At 36.5% G+C, this 24,450-nt stretch overlaps 13 protein-coding genes across 13 annotated transcripts; 9 read left to right on the forward strand and 4 right to left on the reverse strand.

Moving 5' to 3' along the window:
• Positions 1–2,768: 2,768 nt before the first annotated feature.
• C9374_009931 (uncharacterized protein) lies at positions 2,769–3,791 on the forward strand (the record flags this gene model as incomplete). The annotated part of the gene is made up of 1 exon (XM_044700173.1): positions 2,769–3,791. One exon carries the CDS (start codon positions 2,769–2,771, stop codon positions 3,789–3,791), a length of 1,023 nt encoding a protein of 340 aa, XP_044544482.1.
• Positions 3,792–5,785: 1,994 nt separating this feature from the next.
• Positions 5,786–7,072, reverse strand: C9374_009932 (uncharacterized protein; the record flags this gene model as incomplete). The annotated part of the gene is made up of 1 exon (XM_044700174.1): positions 5,786–7,072. The coding sequence occupies one exon, from the start codon at positions 7,070–7,072 to the stop codon at positions 5,786–5,788; it is 1,287 nt and encodes a 428-aa protein (XP_044544483.1).
• A 3,687-nt stretch (positions 7,073–10,759) lies between these two features.
• C9374_009933 (uncharacterized protein) lies at positions 10,760–11,695 on the reverse strand (the record flags this gene model as incomplete). The annotated part of the gene is made up of 1 exon (XM_044700175.1): positions 10,760–11,695. One exon carries the CDS (start codon positions 11,693–11,695, stop codon positions 10,760–10,762), a length of 936 nt encoding a protein of 311 aa, XP_044544484.1.
• Positions 11,696–11,968: 273 nt separating this feature from the next.
• On the forward strand, positions 11,969–13,075 carry C9374_009934 (uncharacterized protein; the record flags this gene model as incomplete). The annotated part of the gene is made up of 1 exon (XM_044700176.1): positions 11,969–13,075. One exon carries the CDS (start codon positions 11,969–11,971, stop codon positions 13,073–13,075), a length of 1,107 nt encoding a protein of 368 aa, XP_044544485.1.
• Positions 13,076–13,138: 63 nt separating this feature from the next.
• C9374_009935 (uncharacterized protein) lies at positions 13,139–13,930 on the reverse strand (the record flags this gene model as incomplete). The annotated part of the gene is made up of 1 exon (XM_044700177.1): positions 13,139–13,930. One exon carries the CDS (start codon positions 13,928–13,930, stop codon positions 13,139–13,141), a length of 792 nt encoding a protein of 263 aa, XP_044544486.1.
• A 262-nt stretch (positions 13,931–14,192) lies between these two features.
• Positions 14,193–15,692, forward strand: C9374_009936 (uncharacterized protein; the record flags this gene model as incomplete). Its single annotated transcript, XM_044700178.1, has 5 exons — positions 14,193–14,311; positions 14,389–14,417; positions 14,492–14,800; positions 14,943–15,502; positions 15,603–15,692. The coding sequence occupies 5 exons, from the start codon at positions 14,193–14,195 to the stop codon at positions 15,690–15,692; spliced, it is 1,107 nt and encodes a 368-aa protein (XP_044544487.1).
• A 94-nt stretch (positions 15,693–15,786) lies between these two features.
• C9374_009937 (uncharacterized protein) lies at positions 15,787–16,718 on the forward strand (the record flags this gene model as incomplete). Its single annotated transcript, XM_044700179.1, has 2 exons — positions 15,787–16,095; positions 16,278–16,718. 2 exons carry the CDS (start codon positions 15,787–15,789, stop codon positions 16,716–16,718), a joined length of 750 nt encoding a protein of 249 aa, XP_044544488.1.
• A 141-nt stretch (positions 16,719–16,859) lies between these two features.
• C9374_009938 (uncharacterized protein) lies at positions 16,860–18,266 on the forward strand (the record flags this gene model as incomplete). Its single annotated transcript, XM_044700180.1, has 3 exons — positions 16,860–17,413; positions 17,477–17,734; positions 17,807–18,266. The coding sequence occupies 3 exons, from the start codon at positions 16,860–16,862 to the stop codon at positions 18,264–18,266; spliced, it is 1,272 nt and encodes a 423-aa protein (XP_044544489.1).
• A 710-nt stretch (positions 18,267–18,976) lies between these two features.
• Positions 18,977–19,487, forward strand: C9374_009939 (uncharacterized protein; the record flags this gene model as incomplete). Its single annotated transcript, XM_044700181.1, has 2 exons — positions 18,977–18,993; positions 19,181–19,487. 2 exons carry the CDS (start codon positions 18,977–18,979, stop codon positions 19,485–19,487), a joined length of 324 nt encoding a protein of 107 aa, XP_044544490.1.
• A 234-nt stretch (positions 19,488–19,721) lies between these two features.
• On the forward strand, positions 19,722–20,597 carry C9374_009940 (uncharacterized protein; the record flags this gene model as incomplete). Its single annotated transcript, XM_044700183.1, has 1 exon — positions 19,722–20,597. One exon carries the CDS (start codon positions 19,722–19,724, stop codon positions 20,595–20,597), a length of 876 nt encoding a protein of 291 aa, XP_044544491.1.
• Positions 20,598–20,862: 265 nt separating this feature from the next.
• On the forward strand, positions 20,863–21,630 carry C9374_009941 (uncharacterized protein; the record flags this gene model as incomplete). Its single annotated transcript, XM_044700184.1, has 1 exon — positions 20,863–21,630. One exon carries the CDS (start codon positions 20,863–20,865, stop codon positions 21,628–21,630), a length of 768 nt encoding a protein of 255 aa, XP_044544492.1.
• Positions 21,631–21,878: 248 nt separating this feature from the next.
• Positions 21,879–22,823, reverse strand: C9374_009942 (uncharacterized protein; the record flags this gene model as incomplete). Its single annotated transcript, XM_044700185.1, has 1 exon — positions 21,879–22,823. The coding sequence occupies one exon, from the start codon at positions 22,821–22,823 to the stop codon at positions 21,879–21,881; it is 945 nt and encodes a 314-aa protein (XP_044544493.1).
• Positions 22,824–23,120: 297 nt separating this feature from the next.
• C9374_009943 (uncharacterized protein) lies at positions 23,121–24,287 on the forward strand (the record flags this gene model as incomplete). Its single annotated transcript, XM_044700186.1, has 1 exon — positions 23,121–24,287. The coding sequence occupies one exon, from the start codon at positions 23,121–23,123 to the stop codon at positions 24,285–24,287; it is 1,167 nt and encodes a 388-aa protein (XP_044544494.1).
• Between the last annotated feature and the right edge of the window lie 163 nt (positions 24,288–24,450).

A 24,450-nucleotide genomic window follows, 5' to 3' on the forward strand; every position in this document is an offset into this window, starting at 1 on the left:
AATTAATGACATCATGTCACGCAAAATTCCTTCGTATAGACAATGCATTGAATCATATGATCCCATATCTGTTGGTGTGGATTCCAATTCTGTTTCAAAATGGGAGAGTACTCAGATGATGTCATACCATATTGTGTTTCAAGATTTTCACCTTTTACGATGTTCCAAAAATCAATATCACGAAAGCAGTGAACAATCCTTTGATTGCTTGGAATCACTCTTCGTAATGGATATCTAATAGCAGTTGTTGATTTGGAATTGACTTCTACACTCTCTCCAGGAATGGCACATAAGTGATAAAAGTAGTATCCTGATGCTTTGAAGAACAAAATTTCAGATCAGCAGACAGAAGTTGCTGAAAATTCAAGACAAATCAGCTTCTCCCCTAGGGATGATAAGTCTACAGCTACAGCCCCAGAGTGTTGCCTTCTCAATCCGTCAATGTAACACTGGGATCAAGAACGGAAATCGTTCCGGCTGGCATGATACAGCAATTGGTAAGCGCAAACAGGACGGAAAGGATGAAGATGATCATCTGTTCCGAAAGGACTACCTTGAACTGAACAATGAACAGAAAAATTTATTGATAAACACTATTGTGGGATGTACAGTAAAGACAGGCGACAACAAGACTGTGCAAAAATATAAAGCATTGTATCGTACCATTAAATCGAAGGATAAGAAGTCCAAGAATGAGAAGGAAGAAGAAAGGGATGAATAAAAGGGGTAATCGTAATAAACCGTACAATTAATTTTATAAAAAAATTTCCTCAACTTTGAACGGGAGGACTATGCTAACTACAAGTTTATTTAATATGATTGATTCACCATCAAATTGAAATCCAATAACTATTAATCTTTAGTTGGACATAATACAGATCAATTCGTCTTGGAACACTCATTCTCATACAACACTCATTCTATGTAAGTAATTTGCTTCCAAATTTTTTACAACTACGTATCAATAATGCAAATAAGACTTGGCCTTACTATTGTGCCTACCTACAAAGAAACAAAGTATAAATTGAGAATGATGTTATTCCGATAATCTGCCTTACAAAATAATCCGTCTATCTGTGTTCAGGAATTTTGTTTTGAAATAACAAAAAGGCTACAACTTCACATTTCAACAGGTGTGTTTGGGCTTGTTCTGTTTTTCAATATCCGTGAGCCAGAATAGGAGTGGTAAAAGACGTACAAATATATTGAAGATGGTGAGTTGTTTCAAATTTAAAGCCATGAATACCTGTTTTTTAATCTTTCGTTGAACGTAATAGGACAGTGATTCAGATGAAAATCATTCAGATCAACCCATGAACATTTGATACACTCACATTCTCTGTAAGTATCGCCTTTACATTGAAACATGGTTGTGAATTATATAGGAATTGAAGTTAGAACCTTGACATAAGCATTGTGCCTCGCTACACAGGAACAGTATGTTTCTACATTGTAAACAACAACAAGAGTTTGGAATTAATTGGAGGAAAACTAATGGGTTTGTTACTCGCCAAACAACCATCCTTTGGAAAAGGATTGGTGTTTGAGGGATTTTCTGCATATTTTGTCATCAGACTTTATTGAGCAGATCAAATCACTGTTCACATAGTAGAAGGTAAGTGCTTGAGTCTTTTTCACTATTACGTTCAAAACATTTCTCAGTTCTCTATGAGCTCCTCTCCATTTCTATTTGTTAGTTCTTGTTCAGAGTATTGGAATCATATGTTCATGTTAAATTTTGCTTACATGACAATGAGATTAGAACAAATATATGCTCCACTATTTAAATCGCACCATGTAAGTTATTTCAACAATGCTGTACTGGAATTGATCCATCTATTGGTGATTTTTTTGATGTAAAATTTAATGTTTCGATATTGTAAACAACAATAAGAGTTTGGAATTAATTGAAGGAAAACTAATGGGTTTGAAACTCACCAAACAACCATCCTTTGGAAGAGGATTGGTGTTTGAGGGATTGTCTGTGTATTTTGTCATCAGACTTTATTGAGCAGAATGCTCAACCAAACTCATTTATTGTTTACAATCGAAACATTCTTGCCTTTCACTACATTCAGAACAAAATAAGGTAAGTTATGGAGGATGAGCTGGTAGTTTTTGAATGAACGAATTGTCAAACAAATTCACTTTTTATACTGTGATCATAAGTGTAGACTGATGATGTAAGTAATTACTTTGAATTAGCAATCTCGTGGTCACTAAGGTACCGCTTTATTTCAGAGCTATATTTATTTAATTTGTTGAGGATTGAGGGAATGAAAGTATTTATTGTATTAATGTAACTGTAATTGATGTATTTAAATAGAATGAGGAATTGATATATGGTAATTTGTGCGTTGAATGAAAGAATGTGGAACAATATGAATGAAGTGTCAGTGGAAGTGTGGAGAAATTGGAAAAGCGAAACAAGTAACAGAAAATTGTGAAAAATTAATACCGGGAAAAACGAAACTAGTAACAGTAATAATTGACGAAAAAACGAAACTAGTGACAGCAATAATTGATATTTCTGCATCAATTTTCTACGTCAATTTCGAGCGTCAATTTGACGGCGCAATTTCTAAAACGTTAATAGGTATTTTTGACGTTTTTTATTGACGAGAAAACATTAATTTGTTACGTTTTTAAAATGTGAATAAAAATTTTTTCATCAACTTTGCGACGTTAATTGTTTACGAATTTTTAAAAATAATTGACGTCAGCAAAGGGGTGCGGGTATGTCATTAGGGAAAAAATTACCCAAGAAAATGTTTTTTAAAATTGGGGTAGATGGTAGAGAAATTAATGGAGTTAAACAAGTTGCAGTTGCATTGGTTCCACTCAATTTAAGAGATGTGTTTCCATCACAGGCTGTTTATTCTGTGTTTTATATTGGGTTATTTCAGATGAAGGAAACAAAAGAAACAATTGGAACGCTTCACGATGAGATTGAGCGTGTTTTGCAAAAACAATATTTTGGGAAGCATCAAGTTTGCCTTTTTTATGTTTCAGACATGCATAATGTAGGCATGACGTTCTCATTTGATTTATGTCCCTATTGTATGGCTCAAACTATTGTAGATTTTGCATCAACTCCACGCGACTCTCTTGACAGCCAGTTACCTTTTTCTCCGTCACAAACAATACTATGTGCTCTTCATATCAAACAGAGGCTAGTAGAGAATGTTATTGGTTATATGGCATCAACAACTTACAAATATGAGATTCAGAAAAATATACAAACATTACATGGATTGGAAATATTTAATTGGAAAGAGTTCCACGAACGAGTATCGAATTATGGAATTTCTCAAACCTCAGCACGATCATCAACCAAGTCATGTATGCTGTCGGAAGATCATTGTAACACTATTTTACAAAATATAGAGAAAGTTGTTGATAATATTGAACCAAGCACCAAACAAAAATATTTACAAATTCTGAAATTGTTGCGAAATATTATCATTATTATTGAAATGCATCAAGATAATGAATATAATGACAATGTATTGACAGCAAATAAGATTGCGGAATTGGACAAACTGATAATGCAATTCTTAGTTGCGTGTTTTTCAATATGGACTCAAGGAATTAAAGCTCATTATTTCCATTTTATAATTCATGTACCCTCAATAATGAGCTCTCTTTTCAAAGAAAAATTATCACTCTCGATTTTGAGTAACCAGGGATTCGAACGGTCTCATTTATTTCACCATGCAGTGTTTAATCGAATTATTAACAATGGAGGAGGTCGTATTCAAATACACCCAACCAAACAATTGCTATTGTGACAATGGCGAAAGATATTAGTCGCAATTGACTTGAAGGAAAAAACAGGAGAAACATATTGGCATGAAAAACGTTTAAAAAAGCTTTATTCTTGGGATGCAAGTCATGTCAAACCACAAAAGAAGCAAACTTCCAAAGATACAGACACCAATGCCTTCGCTGGGAGAATAACTGCAACAATGTCACACAAGAAACGGAAAGGATGTCCTAGCAATGATGAATGAAATCAAAAACTTTCAATCCAACAATCTCCATTCTTTGACTGTACCCAATGACTGAGGTATGCATAATATAATTCGAATGAGGTGTCGTAGGAAATGATCAACTTGGATACAATGCAACAATATTGAACAGTTTCAAGTTCTGAGCGAATGGGCCTGTTGAATCTCTTTCTAAGGCTGTCAATTACATGCTTTTGGTCGACACTCATATAATTCTTTGCCCAAGTCCCATCTCCGAAAGAAGGAAAGTTTGGATAATTGAATTCGTAAATGATGTGACGAGTCCGTTCAATGTCACCTTCTCGGTTGATCCAAGGAGAATATTGCTCCACACGAACATACTTCTCGGGCCCCATAGCCTCACACATATACATATCAAAAACGGATTCTTTACGCTCACCTATTGGCAATCGAAGATTGATTTGGCAAAAAAAAAGTGCTTATGTTCACCCTGCCAATTTTCTCAACATCACACCACCATTTCATAACGGCTATTTTTAATTAGCGAAAGTTTTGAGTGATTTGGATCATCATCACAGGAGGAGAGTTTCCCGGATTTTCATTCGTAAACACATTCTCTAACAAGTTGATGAAGAAGTTGATTGTTGAAATTGTATTTTATAAAGCTTTATTTAAATACTCTGATCATATGCTATTCAATCATACCGACGTTGTTATTTGTGGACAAGACTTCAAGTCCTTAGTAAGGAAAATCTCACAATCCTTAGATGAAAGATCAGTTTTTTTAGTATTGGACGAATGTATTACAGCAAGCGCTTATTATTACTTAATCAAATATGTAATTGTGATGAAATAGGGATAACTTCTACCAGTAACAGCAAGCTACACTAACTTTAATAAAGAAGTCGAAGTGTACCCATTTCACAATATCTAATCCTCATTATGAAAGAGGAGCCAAATCTCAAGTGGTCCATTCTTGGGAAGTTGTGAGAGCTCTTTATTTTTTGATAAGGTTCTATGGCCCTCTTTGGTGACCTTGCCATGATGATCCGACTAGTATTTTCGTGTTTCTACATTGTAAACAACAACAAGTGTTTGGAAATAATTGGAGGAAAACTAATGGGTTTGTTACTCGCCAAACAACCATCCTTTGAACAAGACAGTCCCGCACTGTGATAATGTCCTTCCTTACCACAAGAACATTAAGGATCAGCAAAAAAGGAACTTGAAAAGCTTAAGAAAGCATGATAAGGGTGGGAGTGCGATGGGTAGGAAGTCACTAAGCAAAACAATGAGAGACGAAGCTCGAGTAGGCTGAAAATTGTTTGAGCCTAAAAATTTTTGAGAATGCTCAACCAAACTCATTTATTGTTAACAATCTAAACACCTGCCCTTCACTACGTTCAGAACAAATCAAACGAAAACTCCGATTACTCTGATTACTATATATCCACTCAGCCGCCTCGACTTACAAACCTTAACGATTGCGGACACTTACCAAGGCTGTTAACGTGTTTGAAGGTTGTGAAGTACAGCATTACTATGCTTCAATAACTGGCAAAAAATTGATTACAAAAATAACCTCTCTATGATTCATGAAAAATGTTCAACAAGGAGAAAAGCCTTTCACAGAGGCTCTGTCTTCATCTTAATCTTCACCTATGAGCGCTCACATCAAGCAACCAATAAGGCTTTCTCTGCCTAATGAAGATAAAATATCGTTCCTTGGATTGCCACATTTACTTCCACGTCATTCAGATGATTAAGGATCAAACCCAATGATTGTTATTGGATTCATCATGTTAAAACTTGTTTTATTTTGAAAGAAAGGACATTAATTTTTGTTTCAAATTGCCAAAAAGGACTTCTTTAAATTTTTCTGACTGCATGTCGTAATTAAGTTCTGCAGCCGTGGAAGCCAAGTTATTTTTCTTTACAAACTCATCAAGACCATGTATCGAATACACGTCAACGCTTTGTGTTAACCTAACAACGATCAACAAGGTTGGTTTTCCAGAGAGTTTGGAATCCATTTCCAGATGGAATGAATGTGTTGGAAAACTTTCCTGCAAACGATCGGATGAAATCTTGACCAAAACAACGTTCAACTTTGTTTTCGTAGCATCGGTTGCACTGACCAATGTATAATCCTCCGAATACTGAGAAATAAATTGCAAAAGTTGTGTGTCAAAGTCAAAATCTAGTCCATTTCCAAATCTGTAAATTGCAACACTTTTGGTTGTTTTGGGTTTTGTTCTTACTTGAGGCAAATTTGATATTTCTTTCGATTGTTCGAGTGTACTCATTTCAGAATGGAAATCGAAAAGGATGGGATGGATAACCAAAGCGAAAAGCAGTACAATCACACAGATGAGAATCCATTGAATCCTGTGAAGTTTGGAAATTTGTTGAGAGGACTGTTGTAAAAGATCTTGGAGGAATTCCATTTGTTTGCTCATTTCATTGTTTCGGGTATTCCATTTGGATTGATGATCTTCATTTTTCTGATGCAGCTCGTGCGTCCAATGATTGGTCGAATTGAGTTGAGAATCAAATCGCTGGTTGCATGAATCATTCAATTCCTGTAGCTGAATGGCGAAACCTGTTTTGAAGTTAGATACTTCTTGATTTGTTTGCAAAACTTCTGTTTTCAAACCCTCAAAGTTCTTAGATAAAAGAGTCCTTTCTTGATCACAAACAGTTTGGATTCTGTTCAATCGGGTCTCGACATCAGCAAGTTTGTGGTTGGTGTTTCGAACTGAATCAGACATTTCATTCCATCGGGTTTGTAAATCCAAAAAAGTCGTATCGTGATGTTGTTTCAATGTGTTGATATTGCTTTGAAATTCGTTGAAAGTACTGTCAAGAGTGGACTTGAAGCTTCTTTCCTGCTGTTTCAAGGCGAGTTCAAGGAATTCATTGGTGGGTGATGAGATCTGGCTTTGACCATTGAGATTGTTCGTTGTATGTCCTTCGTGTTGTTGATCCTCTTCCTTCTTCTCATTCCCGATGGGAATGTAGAGATCGAGAGAGGACGGTTCTTCCACACCGTTGTTACTGTTCGTTGTTTCCTCTTTGTGATCAAGTGAGCTTGAAGACATTTTTTTGAAATGTGACATCCCGTCAATTTTAAAATGACAACAAACAGACGTGGTCACGGTGATCATCAAAAAATGTGGCAAGCAATCAAGATAGGAACCCTTGCTTTTATCTTTTTACTCTCCTTGTATCTGTCTTTCCAACATGCACAAGTCCTGTTGAATGAGATGACCCATCGTCCATACACCGTCTCCAAAGTGATTCACAAAATTCCTGTCTTTAGAACCAAACAAGTGATTGAATTTCACACTTTGATACCAGGCTTGGATATTCCTTCTCTCACCTACTTGTTCCAAATTCCTAAAGGCGCACACTTCAACTTTGATGAATCCCAAACTAGATCCAATCTTCATTATTGCCAGTACCGAGCATTTATTGAAACATTGTGGACCAAATACGCCGAATCACAACGGGAGAAGGACCATTATGCATGAAAATGTGTACTATTATTCCAATTCTCAAAAAGGATAAAGACCCTAAGAACCCACTTGCATACAGACCAATCTCACTCCTCGATTCTATATTCAAACTCACCACCAAATTGATATCAATAAGATTAGAGAAAATTACTGAAAAAAACCTAAGTTATGCACAAATAGGAGGAAAAAAGGGATTCATGACACACAATAGAATCACCACCATCCAAAACCTTATTGCATGCCAATATCACAGGACAACAAATATATGGAATTACACTAGACATCAAAAAAGCATATGACTCTATTGACAATCAACGCCTTATCGAAGGACTAGAACATCTAGGAATACCACAAGAAGTGGGACAAAAAATCCATGACATCATCTCACACGATGCCAAATCTTCACAAATAATACTCTATCATCAGGATATACGAATGAAATAGGATTACAACAAGGTGACGGACTCTCTCCAACTGCGTTTAAAATCTCTGTGGAACCAGTATTACAACATATTGAACAGAATTACAAAGGATATATTATCGACCCTCAAGCAGGTCCTTTTGGCTTTGCTGTCGGTGGATGGATAGACGACATAGTCTTTGTATCCAAAGAAATCAAGGAACTAATGGAAATGTACTCCGTTCTCAGAAACCTCTTAAACACAAAAAGAATGGATTTAGAGCCCGACAAAACAGAATTTTTTAGCAATGTCCCTGCCATCATCCTTCTTGATGACAAATTCCATTTCTCCAAAGACGAATTTATTGCATTAGGAGCTCACTTCAATACCAAAAACGATTCTTCCAAACTCAACAAATGGATCATTGAAAGAACAAACAAAAGTGTAATGGCATACACATGAATGCAACAATTCAATCAGTAATCAATGTGATTAACACTGACATTATTCCGTTCATACTATACCATAGCTACTCAATCTCAGATAGTTCCACAATACAAAAATGTAAACAAGTAATCCATGCCCGAATTAATGAAATTTTCAAAACAAAGAAAAAACTTGACCCTAAATGGTTATATTTACCTAAACGACAAGGAGGACTAAGTCTCAAAGACATTGAGATGCTCTGGATAGATTGTTTTAGCAAAATTTGAAAAATCATGCTCCAAGATGACCACTATTGGGGAGGAACTACCAAACAAATGATCAAAAAGTGCAATGAATCACTCGGGCTCAACCCGATCACATGCCAATAGCCTACTAACATGAGCCTCAAGAAACTAGACCCTTTTCCACCATACTTTGAAATAACCGCGAGAGCAAACAAGGAATTCAACATCAACCTATGGAACAGTGCTGAACCTATTGAAAAATCACCAATCATCCCTTTTATCCACGACAAGTGGAACAAAGTGAGCTATAGCCTCATCCGCAATCATGTTCTTTATGCCCACCAAATAATCTCTGACTCCCAAAGTTGCATAAAGGCAATAAGATCCTTAACAAAATCCAATAACATCCTCATTGAGGACACTAAGAAAATCATACGAAATAACAACAACATCAAACTTCAATGGATCAAAGTGCATACTGATAACTCAGACATTTATTCAAAATTGAACAGAAAAGCAGATGAGCTTGCCAGAAAAGCCACTCTCATATATTGGACCATAACAACACCCCTAAAGATACCTTCTTCATAATCAAGGGAAAAATTATCATCAACACATCAAGAAAAAACATCATTGCCACAATATCAACAAAACAGCACAAAATTCAAAACAAATTCATCAACATACATCCCTCTATTGGAATGAGGGCCCGGACAAATCCGCAGCCAGAGCCCACGCAGTGGCACCGGATCCAGCGGCTCTCATTTTTCAAACGGCTGCAGGGCGGTGGATCCGATTCAATCCAAAAATCAGGATTTTGCAATAAACACTTTCGTTTTAATGAATTCGTTATTCGACAACTGAATTGATCTTCCTCCACCAAGTGGTTTGGTTGTTCGTCGATTTCAAGTAAAGAGTAATGATCAGATGGTGTTTTGTTTTGTAGAAACGGTCGAACTCGCGACAAGTTTCAAGAAGTATTCACAGACCAAAGACTGTCGTTTGTTAAATTGTTTGTCTTCAGTGATTATAGAGATGGTCTTTTTGCTGTTTGTTTTCTTCGGAACAAGTCCTGGTGTAAAGTGACTTTGGGACAAATTCAATGCTGATGAAATAATGCTGGGTCAATGCTTGCTGGGTGGTATTGGCTGTCTCTTCTGGTGATGTTGCAAGGCCTCATGAATTGTTGTGCTAACGGTCTTCTTTCAAAGACAACAAAACATCGACTTCGATTTGTTCCAACTTTCACTGGAAAAGCGGAGGATCCGCTCCAGCGAATACAGGATCGGCTGAGGATTGAATCGGATCCACCCTGCAGCCGTTTGAAAAATGAGAGCCGCTGGATCCGGTGCCACTGCGTGGGCTCTGATCTGGCTGCGGATTTGTCAGGGCCCTCATTGGAATAGGCTTCCGAACTATCAATGAAATGACAAGAATACGATATAATGCCATGAGCACCCTTTCTAGGATCAACAAAATCACCAATACGGATATCAAATGCTTCTGCGGTGCAAAAGAAACAGCTGAACACATCTTCTTACATTGCCCTCATCACAAGACTACAAGGAACAAATGTAAAAACAACATAGCAAAAATTATCAAGCAAAACGAACTAATCTTAGATGAAGAGACTAAGAAGAAAATTTTACAAATATGTTTTACTAATCTCCAATACGCTACTGGATTAACCAATTCAGAGTCTATTCGAATTAACCCAAACATCCACAAAATCATCATCAAAGAAATTGCAAAATGCAACAACACTATATGGAATAACAGAAATGAATGGCTTCACAATCAATACACATGGAATCAACAACTATCAAGGTATACAAACATTATCTAATGCTGCCAATTGGCAGGAGTTTCACTACAAACATGTTGTCAAGACAACTCTATTGTAATAAACTTTCTTTCTTAAAAAAAAAAAATGCATTTGTGGATAAGAGAAGTTGTGACCTTTTGTTGACTTCTGTAAAAAGAGCAAGACAGTTCGTTTTGAAAGCCAGAAAGGATGAGTTGTAATGTGTGAGCCCATTGAACGGACATGAACAACATCTCGGAACGATAAAAAAAAAAATGCTTTTACCGACAATCAAGTAGTTCGGAACACCATCAAAGAAACTGAACTTTTTAAAAAGAAAAATACAGCAGAAATTATTATTATTCGTACAGCTAATATCCAACAATTGAATATATTATCGATTATTTGCGAATTTTTCTAGCGATCTCTCCAACAAGTCTCCATCATCTATGATTGGCTCGAAATGTCCTTTCAGCTCAGATGTTTGTTGGAGTACGCATTCAAACATGGTCAATATCTCATTGGTGTGGTCGCTTAAATATTTTTTGATCAAGCTTCCGACAGAGTTCAACTCCATATCATACTTATTCCGTACGAGTGCAATTGAAACAGACACATCCGGCTCAGTATTGATCTTATAATGTGATTTCATCTGACGTATTTTGTACATTTGTATATCTTCCTCAAATCTTTCCGTAGTGAAAACTTTCGGAATGACAAGATGGGAAATTTTTGGTTCATTCGAATTCAAATCGTTTAGTGTAACAAATTTCACATTTAACTGCCGGTCCTCTGCCTCTTGATTTAGAAATGAAATTAATTGATGTTGTGGTTCTTTAAAAGTTTCCAGATATGGAGTTACAAGAATATAATTTGTTTTTGAATTAGGTCTTGTTGGACGGTAATGTTTTCTGGTGCTCAAAATTTTAGGATTGGTGTGTGAGCTCGTATGATTCAGAGAATTTTGGACTTCATCACTCAAAATCGAATTATTTTGATCAAAACTCCACCCAACTGCGGTTTTCAGCTCATCAGCAAAAACCATCAAGACAATCATAATGAGTGTTTGGACAAGTAATAGAGCCATCAATTGTGAAACCTGGGATTTGACTTTTTCCAACTCTTGTTTTAACATGTGCATAGTCAGCTTTCTTCTAGAATAGGAGCCACAATTGCATTGGAATGCCTCCGGAGATTCGTTTCCTGAATCGTTTTCGTGGAGGCCAAATCTTTCGTAGACAGGAAACGAATCTCTAGGTTGGCCAAACATTTCGTAGACAGGTATGTTATTCTTCCTCTGACTATTGTTTGTGACATCAAACCGTCTCATTTTTTGTTTATGATGATGTGACGTACCGTCAAATTGCCTTGCAATTGATTCAGATCATCAGATGGCTCTTCTACCAGCCTGCAATAGATTACAAACGTATTCACTTTTACAATGTGCACATCATCCCAAAGTCGTATCGACTTTCTGATCCCATAGATATTACCTATCAAATCGAATCCAACAACCAAGATATTCGTCGAGTTTCCAAAGATTGTTCTCTCTCATTGGGATGGTTTCACACAGACACAATCATATGTCTATTGGAAAGGCTCCATGAAAACCTTACCAATCAGTGGCCAATTAGAAAACGCGGAAGCTGTGAGAAGATTACCACCCTCTCTAATGTTGTCCATATTGTGTGGTGAATCCAGAATGCTTTCTCATAATATTACTCTATTTCCATATTTGTTTAACCAAGAATTGGTTGTTGAAACAAAACAAGCTTATCCAACAAGTCCAATCAATATTTTACTAGCAGGACAAGTAGGATCTGGAAAATCAACGTTGATCAACTCAATGTTCACATGTGTGAACAAGGATATGGTATATGTGGCAGGTGTGATGCGAAAAACGTCGCATGCAACAGTTACTACCTCTCGTTTCCACTTGTACGGTTATAACTCTTACAGGCAAGATATTGAGCCGCTCAACATTGCTTTCACTGACACTGTTGGGGTGAGTTCCATAAATTATAATGAGGACGAGTCTATTGAATTCTTGTTGAAAGGAGGCATCCCAGACATTATGAAGGAACAGGAAAAAGCAGAACTGGAGAGGGAAATTATGCTCGCTGACCAAAATATTACATTCTGGCAACAGGTATTCGAAAAGATGTCAGAAGAAGCTTTAAAACCAAACAACAACAGAGGGGACTTTAAAGAATCCAATAAGCTGGAAGTTCTCAACTTTAATATTGCAGCTGAAATGAAGCGAATTGAAGGCCTTAAAAAACAGCTTGAACAAATCGAACTTTACTTGAAAAAGGAGAGAGAAAAGCAACTTCCCACTTTGAATACTTTGCAGAAACGCGTTCATGCCATTATTTTTTTGGTCACCCATTCACCCATGCAACCTGATTCAGACACACCATTGCGAAAGAATTTGGTACGATTTATTGAGCGAGCGGTCTCATTGGGTTACGTTCCTGTTGTTGGAGTTACCAACTTGCTTTATAGCGATGTAAATAAGGTGAGAAACGAAGTGGCTAACGGGTTAGGAGTTTCAAGCAACAATGTGTTTGAGGTGAAGGCCAATCTAGAAGAAAAAGAAAAACAATTTGAAGTCGATAAGCGCATCTTTGAGATCTTGTTAACTGCAGTGCAAAGAGGAAAGCAGTACATTCAAAAAGAAAGGATAAGACTTGCAAAAGATGAATTGTAGAGAAATTCATTTCACCTAACCATGCATTTTCAATTATGTGTACATTTTATCGTAAAATTACATTTACTGCACATCTAAGAGGGAAATTAGCTCAACCAATCGCTGATGCAAATTTCCATTCAGTACTTCTTTAAATTGACTGGAACGCACGTCAAACGCTATTTGAGAGATTGTCGTAGCATATTTCTCATTTTCATTAAGCTCATCCACACCTTGTGATGCAAACACGTCACCTCCATTTGTCAAACGAACGATAAGCAATATACTTCCTTTACCTTCAAAAATTGTTTTAAATTGGGCTTTCCAGATGTCCAGAGGCAAACTGTCTTTCAAATCCCTTGATGGAGAGCCCACTGCAAGAACAATGTGCATATCTGCATGAGATGAAAGAGTAACCTTTTCAAATGTTTTTCCCACAGAATATTTTGTCATGAATTCGATCAGCTTGTCATCCATATCAAACTCTGAAAGCCCCTGCCCGAATTTATGAATTTTCACTTTAACTGATTCTTGATCACGACCACTGAAGAGTGGGAAGACCATGAATATGACAGCAGTAAAGGCAATCAATGAGGTAACAAACACAGTACCCATTCTAGAAGATAAAAGAGATATCCTTTCATTGGATCGGGAAATCGATTTGCAGAGACCCCAAACAATAATCTTCAGTTGCTGATTTTTATGTTCAAGTCCTTTTATTTTGTCTTGCATCTTTTCCAAGGACTCCTGCATTTGCTGTATTTGGATTCTATCGATATCCACCGTTGGCTGATTAATTAAAGGAGACACACCTGACTGGCCTTGATCCCCTATCTGTGACAATTGTGAGTAGCTATTCCAAAGATCTTGAACCATTTTTTTTTGTTTTTTATATCTTAAAACGACATTCTGTCATTTTACAAACATATTCCCATGAGAGGAGATGGCTGGTCAGTGCGATGCAAAAAGCCATGATCGAATGTCATAAGAGAGATTCAACGATCAAGATGAAAGTCAATCAGAACCATCGATCTTTGCAGTGTTAAGAAAGTGATGAATGAAATAATAATGAAATAAATTTATCAATAAAAGTTCACACTTCAAAAAACAAGAAAAATTTTATCATCATTTCTACAACATGATCTGCAGTTCTACCGAAAGCAATACACGCTTCATTGCCGCTCTCGTATTGGGAGCTGCAGGTGATGCCATTGGATTCCGAAATGGTAAATGGGAATTCTTAAAAGATGGTCTCCGGTAAGTAGAATTATTTCTTCATGAAAAACACCATTCACACCCAATTGGTGATCAAAATGGCCATCACTCGAGAATAGACTCTTTGCTGACATGAAACAACGATATGGTAAATTTCTTTTAATTTTAACATGAATTTAACAAATTCTCATGGAACGTATGATGAACTTTTCCTATTGACAGGTTCGATTGAAAATATTAACGTTTCTGATCATGCTTCATGGAAAGTTTCCGATGATACAGTCATGTTTCTAGCAACTGCTGAATCTCTCCTTGAAAGTCACAAATCCAAACAAGTGAATTTTCATGAGAAGATGACCACCATGGCCAAATATTATTATTCATGCGTTACAAAAGATATGGATGGACGTGCACCTGGATTGAAATGTATTTCATCGCTCTCTATTTTGAAAGGACAATTTGAGAGATGGAATGCTTTGCCCTATGATCGAGCTGGTGGAGGATGTGGTGGTTCCATGAGATCTCAACCTTGTAAGTAACGAAAAACATTTTGAAGGACATTTGAAAGAACTAATTGAATATTTTGGAACTTTTGAAAAATAATACATTGATTTCCTAATATTGATGTCCCATTAATCTCGTAATATTTTCATTTTGAATTTTAAATGATCAGGTGGACTTATTTACTCGGGTGAAAAGAATCGTGAAGAACTTGTTCGAACCTCGATTGAATCAGGTCGTCTCACTCACAATCATGCCACAGGTTACATGGGTGCCTTTGTCTCTGCTCTCTTCACTTCTTATGCTATTGAGAACATTCCTCCAAGAGAATGGGGATATTTATTCATCACCAAAGATTATCCATTAGCTCTCAATTATGTGAAATTTTCACAACGAGATTTACCTCAAACCACCAACGACATGGAAAAATTTAAAACAAAATTCACTCAATACTTGAAAGAAAGAGGCATTGAAAATGGGAATACAGATCCCAAATTTCCTTCTTCATATGGAATTCCTGAACGTGAGGAATTTTACAAAAAGTGGAGTTACGATGGATGGGCTGGAGCGAGTGGCGACGATTCAGTTATTATTGCCTATGATGCCTTGTTGGGAAGTAATGGAGATTGGGAAGAATTTGTTCATCGTGGAGTGCTACATGGTGGAGATAATGATAGTACTGGATGCATTGGAGCTACTTGGTTTGGAGCTTATTATGGATTTCCTGATAAGGTAAGTGTGAAATGAGTAACTTGATCATAGTGATTGATATTTAAATGGTGGCAACTCTGATTGGAATGTTGTTTGTGGAATGATTTTCAATCATGAATAGAAATTTGAGAAAAATTGGAAAAATATTGAATATTATGATCGAATTGTAAAGGTTGCCAATGAATTGTATTTACAAAATCAAAAGCTTTAACTAATTATTAGTTCAGTAAACAAGGTGTTTCAATACTACACTACAGATCCGAAACTTGTAGTAAAACAGTCACTTGTCATCATTGCCAAAAAAAATGTCAACACCACAGTTTTCTCCCTCTCAAATCATGGCTGTTTCTGATGGCATGAAAAACAAACTACAAGAAGTAGCCCGTACTGCCATCATGTCCGACAATGAATTGGATGAAAAAATCATTATTAGTTTTGTAGGACCAAAATCAACTTACAAAACAGGAATTCTCTACACTCATGGTAAAAAGAAAATTCCGAAAGAAATGGAATTACCAATTTATTTTGCTCACTCGAATTACATGATCAAATTGAGTGCGGATCATAAAGTGACATTTGATCCACGAGATTTGAGAGATGATGATGACAAGGAGGTGAGTTTTGTCATTTCATTGTAAATATTTAATGAAATTTTTGGAAATTTTGGTGAATGGTGTGAATGGATGTTGATTTATTACCACAATATCATATGGATGTGTCTGCATAATATCATCTCCTCCTCCATGATTGGATGGGCTCAATATGGTGAATTCAATTTTACAACAATACACAATAGACCATTGGAATTAGAAAAGATGCATATTATTATTCGACAGGATTTGTTCTATGTTTTAATCCTTACGAAATTGAGCATTTGAAAATACTTGAAAAAAAGTACCTTCCTGAAATTTTGAGTATCAAGAAGAAAGCAAAAAAGGAAATGCCTTTCGTATTATTTGGTTTTGATTGGAATCCTAATGGACCCGTAAAAAGAAATATTGAAGATAAAATTCCACATGAAACGATTATTTCATTTGCCAAAAAAGTTGGTGAAATGACTGCTTATATTGAGCTACCGGAAGTGACTGTGGATTGTGTGGATTATGTGATGGACATTCTATTGCGAACATTGTATCAAGCTGGTGGACAATTTAGAAAGAAGGGTTTAGAGGATTCTGATTTGGAGCAAATGGAAACGTATGCTGCAAAAATGAAGAAGAAGTGTATCATTCAGTAACCAATTATTGGTTGGCTTTATTAAATTTTAGACATTTACAAATTCGTTTCCTTAATTTGAAATTTTGAAAAAAATACAAAAAGAACAATTCCTTGTGCCAATCCCAATCCATGACATAATACAAAATAATTATCTTTAATCATGAATGGAATTATTATAATATCGAGCAAAATTGGAACACCAATTTGGAGTAGAGAATATGTTCATAGTTTTGGTCTTGTAGGAAACTCATCATCGGGATTGACGTCTGAAGATCACCTTGTTGAAAACGGTAACTCTCTTGGCATACGCGATGGAACTCATGGTGTTGTAGGTGATGCTTCTTCATTGATAGGCAAAACTCAACATATTAGCGAGATGAGTTTGAGCGGTTTATTGTATGCTTTGAAGTTAAATTCGGAAATGTGTTTTAAGGAATCGTATGGTAATGAGGAGTCTACCATCCTTCCTTACACGGATCAACCACTAGTAATTTCTGAAGAATCAAGTACTTTCAACAATAGAAATGAGTTACTGCTGAAAAACTTTACATTTGGCGAAAATGTATTATGCTTTCAGGAAGAGTTCGATAGTGATGTGTTTTGTGTGGGATTTTTCAAAAAAAGCTTTCTCATGACAAGTGTGATGGGATCGTTGGGATGTGAGGATCAAGAAGTTGAGTTTGGACACCAAATAACGAAGGCTATTTGTGATAGGTAAGGTATCATTCACGTTATGTGATCGTTTTGTGTTCATTCTGAAATCTCGGTCATATACAGATTTTGTACTCTCTATGGCAAGAAACTGGCAGGCTCTGTCAGGAAGAGTTTTAAGGGATTTATCCCTCATCTTTGTACCATCTATCGTCAAGTAGTGACTGACATTTTAAAGCAAATGGTTTGTGACTGCTCGTGTTGTGAGTTTCAGATTGAATGGATATATGCTTGCTATGATTCAACATCGCTGTTGACTCAGTCCAATGAACCACTTGTTCAGGCGCAAAATGTAAATTCCACTGAAAAATCGCAAAAAGCAAAGTAAGTAATATTGCTCTTGTTATTCCGTACCACAAATGTTAATGTCTCTGCCAATCGAAAAACGAAATGTAGAAAGAAAAAGAAAACATCTGTCGCTATCAACCCTCACAATTCATGTGAGCTATCCTACATGTCAAGAATTGGTCCCATGCAATGGATTGTCACCAATGACTCCATTTCCAACAATGTAAATCATTCACAAATTTTCCCTCTCATCAACCAGGCATTAACGAGCTATTCCAACTCTCTCAAAATACTTGGACAGATAGAGTCCTGTTCAGAGTCTCAAATGAAAGTAAGATTAACCAAATTGGACACCAATACGTCTCAATCAAATACAGAATATTATATCTTTAGAAAGAGTTCAACCATCATGTGCTTTCCATTGCGCTCAAATATTCAAGATCATCATAACAATTTGCAACATGTTGTACAGGCACATTTGTACCGATTAGAATCATTTCTGCAATCTGCACAGCCTGATTTGATTCTCTCTCCTCAAAAATCGATTAGCAATATTCTCAATTTATAGAATCAAAAACTCCACTGTGTACCTTAAGCCTATATCTCAAGCAATACAAGTAATCTTCATAAAACATAGCCTCACATTGTTTTTGCAGATTGATGAATTTGGAAGGATTGAAGGTAGAAGGGTTGGTCATGTCTGCATTGCCGTCATGGTCTCTATTTGTGGATGACTCTGAAAACAGCAAAGAGTACGTCTTGACACATTTGTCATATAAATGAAAATAATATTTGCATTTGCCCGTTCTAGAAGCTAGCGATGACATCAAATAATGTCTCCTATGTAAACAATCTCCATAATGTGTAGATTCAGGAATACATGTATTTAGTGGTGCTGCAGGAACAGAATCACCTTTTTCCGACGATGAGGCCACATCGGATACATTCACCTTTTCAAAGCATCGCTTCAATTCTTGATTCTCCAATGAGCAAACCAATCCACTAAATTTAAACACAAAATCATCCAAAGTATCCAATTGTAATTTATAGTACACCTCATCGGGTACCAGAGGCTTGTTGTGTTTGGTATCAACACATTCACCACGATCGAACAGCTCGGATTCAAATTGAGGCATTTTTTGGTTTTGATTGGTTTCAATTCTTTAGGTCAGCAATGAAGCATCGAAAAACATCAGGTATTGATGATGGTTTGTTTTAACGTATCATGCTTGCTTAAGAGAGAGCTTGGAGAATCAGACTGTCGTTAATTAAAAAAAAATGGAACAAACACAAGAGTAGGTTTTACTTTTCGTTGAATCGGAGTTGACACGTACGATCCGCAACGATAACAAAATATTATTTAAATACTACATTGAATTTCGTCTTGAAATATACAATCAACAACCAATACTATTCTTATGAATGTCAAATTTTATCAATTCCGAAAATGACGAATAATTAATTTGATTAATTTGATATTAGTTATCAAAATTTAATTTATGCAAATGAAATTTTACAACGACAAAAAGATCAAGTTGTTAAAGATATCAAGGATTTAAAAGAACGAATTGAATTAGAAAATAAGGGAGAAGAATTTATTGATCAATTATATGTGTCTCATCAAACAGTGCAACCGGTTCCAAATATTAATTTTTCCAAATATTTACAATTCTGTCAGGATAACCACATTGAATTATCTAAAGAGCTGATATATGCTTTAGAAAAAGAAGATGAAACAAAACAAAGTGAGGAATACAAAGAGTTGGAACGATTACTATCTAAGAAATAACTACATTAAGCCACTAAAATACTATTTATTGTGACATTAATTTAGGTAGCTATAGTGTTTGAGAGCTTAAAATTGTCAACAATAATCACAATTTTGCCTCACTTCTTTTAAACAAGTATTGATAATGTCTGTTTTTTGAAAAAGGTCGTTCCTCTCTTCTCAAATTGCACAGCTTTGTGTTGGTGTGTCTGTAGACCATTTCAAAAGAATTCAAAATAATTTTTTTAATAAAAAATGCTTAACCTCTTACGCCAATCATCATCCTCTCGAATTTGTGGCAGCCTCCATCTCGGCTCCAAATCATCATCATCAATTATTGCCTCTCCTTCAGCAACCTCATCATCAACATATTTCAATAGTATTGCACAGAGTGCTCGTTTATTTCATTCTTCAATAACAACATGCGTTGGAGTTGATGATACCATTCTCAGTACCAAACCAACACTCATGGAAGAAGGTTTCCAGTTGTCCGAGCTGGAAAAGCAACCTAGAATCAGCCATAGAGAAAGAAAGCGAAGAAGAATGATAGCCATAGAAAAGGCAAAGAGAGCAGCTACTGGTGCTCCAAGTCTACAAGATGAAATTTACAACAAGAGACCTGTGGTCGAATTTCCAAATCGTTATTTTGCTCTCTACCTTCCTTCCGTTGTTAATAAGACTTCAAAAGTTGTTTTTCATGTGCCAATGGATTACACAAAGCCAGAAATTAAAGAATATTTAGAAACATATTACGGACTCAGAATTAAATCTGTTGCCACCATAATTATTCCAGGAGGACTTAAACGCAGCAGAACAGTGAGAGGAAAATTTGACAAGCAACCCGATATTAAGAAGGCAATTGTAACGTTGTACGAACCTGTTGATTTAGGTTTCAGTGATGAGTTGAAGATTGAATTATCTAGACACTACGATAAACGTTTGAATGCTAAAATCAAGGAAGCACGAGCAGCAGCAGAGAAGATGAAGCAAGAAGGAGGAGCAGACATGCCTGAAGGTTCGGAGGAAGAGCAAATGAAACAACTCGAAGAAGCTCATCGTAAAATGGAAGAAGCAAAAACCAGAGTGAAACAACAACAACAAGTAGAAAACGTGGAAGTGAAGGACAAGTAAATTACGTGTGGAACAATAAAATTGATGAATTCATTGAATGGCATGGTGTTCCAATTTCATGCATCTTGTGTTTGATACGGGATGTATCAATCGATTGATGAGCTCACAGCCATCATCTTCACTTGACTTCAAGCAATCATCACATCAATGAGTGATGATGGTCAAGATCCTTCTTCTTTGCCAAATTCAACTCTAAAAAAAAGACTCACTCTCTTGCTTCATCCGATTCCCGAAATCATCACAATAACCCCTCATCATCACCAACATGTCGAAAATTAACGGTATTGAAACAGAATGGACAATTCTGCAAAGACAACATGGTAATTTACCTGAACTTCCAGAGGAAAAGGAGGAAGATAAAATTGTTTACTATAAGAGTGCCAATGAGGAGTTTGAAAACCAACTTTCGGGAGCCTCACTCGAACAATTGAAACAAATTGAGCAAGATAAATATTTAGATCAAGACGAGGACGAACTCCTTCAACAAATTAAAGCCAAACGATTGCAAGAACTCAAGCAAAAACAATTGGCAAACAAGTTTGGTGGTGTAAAGGACATTTCTGCAACAGAATACGTGAAGGAGGTTTGCGAAAATGCAGGAAAGGATGTCTATGTGTTGGTTCATTTGTATGCACCAGCTAGAGAAGAATGCAAGATTTTAGATGATCGTTTGCAAACACTCTCTCATAAATTCCTTGATATCAAATTTGTTCGTGTGAGAGGAAGTGCAGCCATTCCAAACTTTCCCGATAACAATTGCCCAACTCTGTTGATTTATAGAAATGGTCATAATTTGGGTCAATTCGTTGGATTGGGTAAGATTGGTGGTCGAGAAATGACAGCTGCTGACTTGGAGTGGATTTTGGCACAATTCGGAGTTCTTAAAACTGAAATGAAAAAACCACCATCTGCTCGTGTTGCTGGAGATAGCGGATTTAAATTCACTGGTGACTTTTCGAGCACAGTTGGTGCATCATCATCGAATAGAAGATCTGCATTTGATTTGGATGACGATGATGATGACGATTATTAATTAACTGCAGCTTTTTTGGTGACGAAATTCTTTCAGGCTCTTCATGCATGACGGTGTCACAATTACCACATTTATTTATTGTTACAACTCAACTAGATTCTGTGCACTAGTAATTGAATCATATCTTTCTCGAGAAATGATAAAAGTAAAGTTCTACACTTTGGTGTTAAAATAAGTCATTCTTTTGTTACATAGCATCAAGCAAAACTGTTGTATCTGAAATTAACGTTTACTGCAAATATTTACAATTAGGGCTTAGTTTTCTTTTGAGAAGGTTGGAAGTTTGGAGGGGACGAAGTCATCACCTCATTTGGTCTTTTTGGCCTTTGGAATACAGGTGGGGTATTTCCAATTGGAGTGGACGCTGCCATAGCGGATGGCTTCTGGAACACAGGTGGCGTTGCAGATGTAGATGGTGTTCCATTGGTTGAGCTTAGACCTGAGCTGTCCAAATCAATATCATCATCCAATTGAAGATTAGCTTCCTCTTGCTTCATTGGGTGACTCACCAATGGCTGACTAACCTCCACCGATGAAGATATCGATTCCAATTGCTGTTGTGTTGGAGTGATAGAGGCTGATGGTAATGCTTGCGAGACCATTCCAGCTTGTGTAGGACTTTGTGAAAAGTAAGGATTCACAGGTTTTGGCTGATTGTTTGCTGGATTCTTCTTGGGCTGTGGCTTGCTAATTTGTTTGATATGTTCACGATCATAAATGGTCAAGCCCAATGCATTTCCAAAGTTTTTGAGAGCTCTCTTCAAACCATCACTCACTGCAGATTTCTTTGCTTGTTCATAGGCAGCTCCTTTACATTTTTGATTGTCACTGGTTCCATATCCAATATCTTCATGAAATGATCCATCCTTTAAACTCACTCTGACAATAGCCGATACTCCACAATTGAATTTTCCTTGTGCTGTTTCCTCGATATAATCATTATTAATTTCCATAATGCTTGAAGACCATCCGTTAAATCCGAAAATTAAATTTGCCAATTCTATGGCTCTCCAGGTTTCAACATAGTGAACATCACGTCCATTGGGACCTGGTCTCTTTGAAATGGAATCACTGTCGAGCTTTTTCAATAATTCTCTCTGAAGGAAATCTCGTTCTTCTAAAGAGTATTGATAATTTCCGAAACTACCAGAAAGTGATTTTTGATCATTCTTTTTATTGTCCTCCGATGACATTTTGTGAAGATGTAACTGCAATGATGATGATGAATGTGCTGATGATGATGATCAGGAAAGACAATATTTTTTTTTGTTGTGTTGTTCTTTTAAAAAGTGGAAGTGATTTTTCGGTGTAAAAAATTAGGCGTTTTATTCTCCTCCAGAGTCTGGAGCGAAACCCTTCTGGAATGAACAACCCAGTCTTAATCCAATGTTGAGACGATGTTGTTCACAACAGCAAAACCCTGAAAAAAAGACTTGTTGTTGTGGAGCTCTAAAAAGGATCTTGTGCTTTTTAAAAAAATTTTAAAAAAAATGTCTTGTTGTGGTGGCAAAAACTCTCAATCAACACTCACTCCGAAAAATCAATCCGGTTTACAGTACCAATCGTCGAATGCGGTCTATCAGAGCGTTCAGGAGTATTATGGAAAGGTTTTGAATACCTCCAAAGATTTGAAAACCTCCGCATGTACTTCATCATCGAGTCCTCATCCGATCATGAAGGCTCTACTCTCGAAAATTCCCGATGAAGTATTGAGTAAATACTACGGATGTGGTTCTCCACTTCCTTTGGGTGGTATACAAGGTAGAACCGTCTTGGATTTGGGCAGTGGTAGTGGACGGGATGTATATCTCGCTTCCATGCTTGTCGGAAAGAGTGGTAAATGTATTGGAGTGGACATGACTGAGGAGCAACTCGAGGTAGCTAGAAGAAATGTTGACAAATTAAAGGAAGTATTTGGAGATGTTGCAACTATGGAGTTCAAGAAGGGTTTTATTGAAAATTTAAAGGAGGCAGGAATTGAAGAAAATTCGATTGATATTATCATTTCAAATTGTGTGGTAAATTTGTCACCTGATAAGACGGCTGTTCTGTCTGGAGTTTATAATTCTCTTAAATTTGGTGGAGAATTTATTTTCTCAGATGTTTATTGTGACAGAAGATTGTCTTCTGATGTTCGAAGTGATGAGCTACTGTTCGGAGAATGTATTGCCGGAGCATTATATATTAATGATTTTATTGCGTTATGTAAGAAGATTGGATTTTCTGATCCACGAGAAGTCACTCGCTCTGAAATCAAAATTCATGATTTCAAATTGAAAGAATTACTTGGAAATGCAAAATTTTATTCCATTACCTATCGTTTATTTAAACTCGATGATTTAGAACCTCAATGTGAAGACTACGGACAAGTAGCCATTTACAGAGGAGGACCCAATGGTATGGACGAAGCATACAAGCATGCCTATGTATTGGATGGAAAACACGTCTTCGAGAGAAACAGACCAGTATTAGTATGTGGAAACACAGCAAGTATGCTTTCAAAGCCTTCATGGTTAGCTCCATATTTTGAAATCATTGGAGATCGGTCAGTTCATTATGGCATGTTTGATTGCTCCAAAGGAAGTTCTTCTCAGAGCAGTACTTGCAGCGATACTGACTGCAACAGCTCGTCTTGTTCCAGTAGCTCTTGTTGTTAGTTGTTACAAAATTACAGAAGAGCTGACTTTCTTAGTTGAGGAAATTGGAATACATTCGTCGTTCTCTTGTCTTTGTACGCTCAAAATAACACGTTGCACCATTGGTTCTATTGCTTGTGTTTCTCTTCTCTGTAATTGTGTTGCGTCATGGTGTTGGAGGGTT

The sequence above is a fragment of the Naegleria lovaniensis genome (genome assembly GCF_003324165.1).
Source record: "Naegleria lovaniensis strain ATCC 30569 chromosome Unknown tig039, whole genome shotgun sequence".
NCBI lineage: Eukaryota > Heterolobosea > Eutetramitea > Acrasida > Naegleriidae > Naegleria > Naegleria lovaniensis.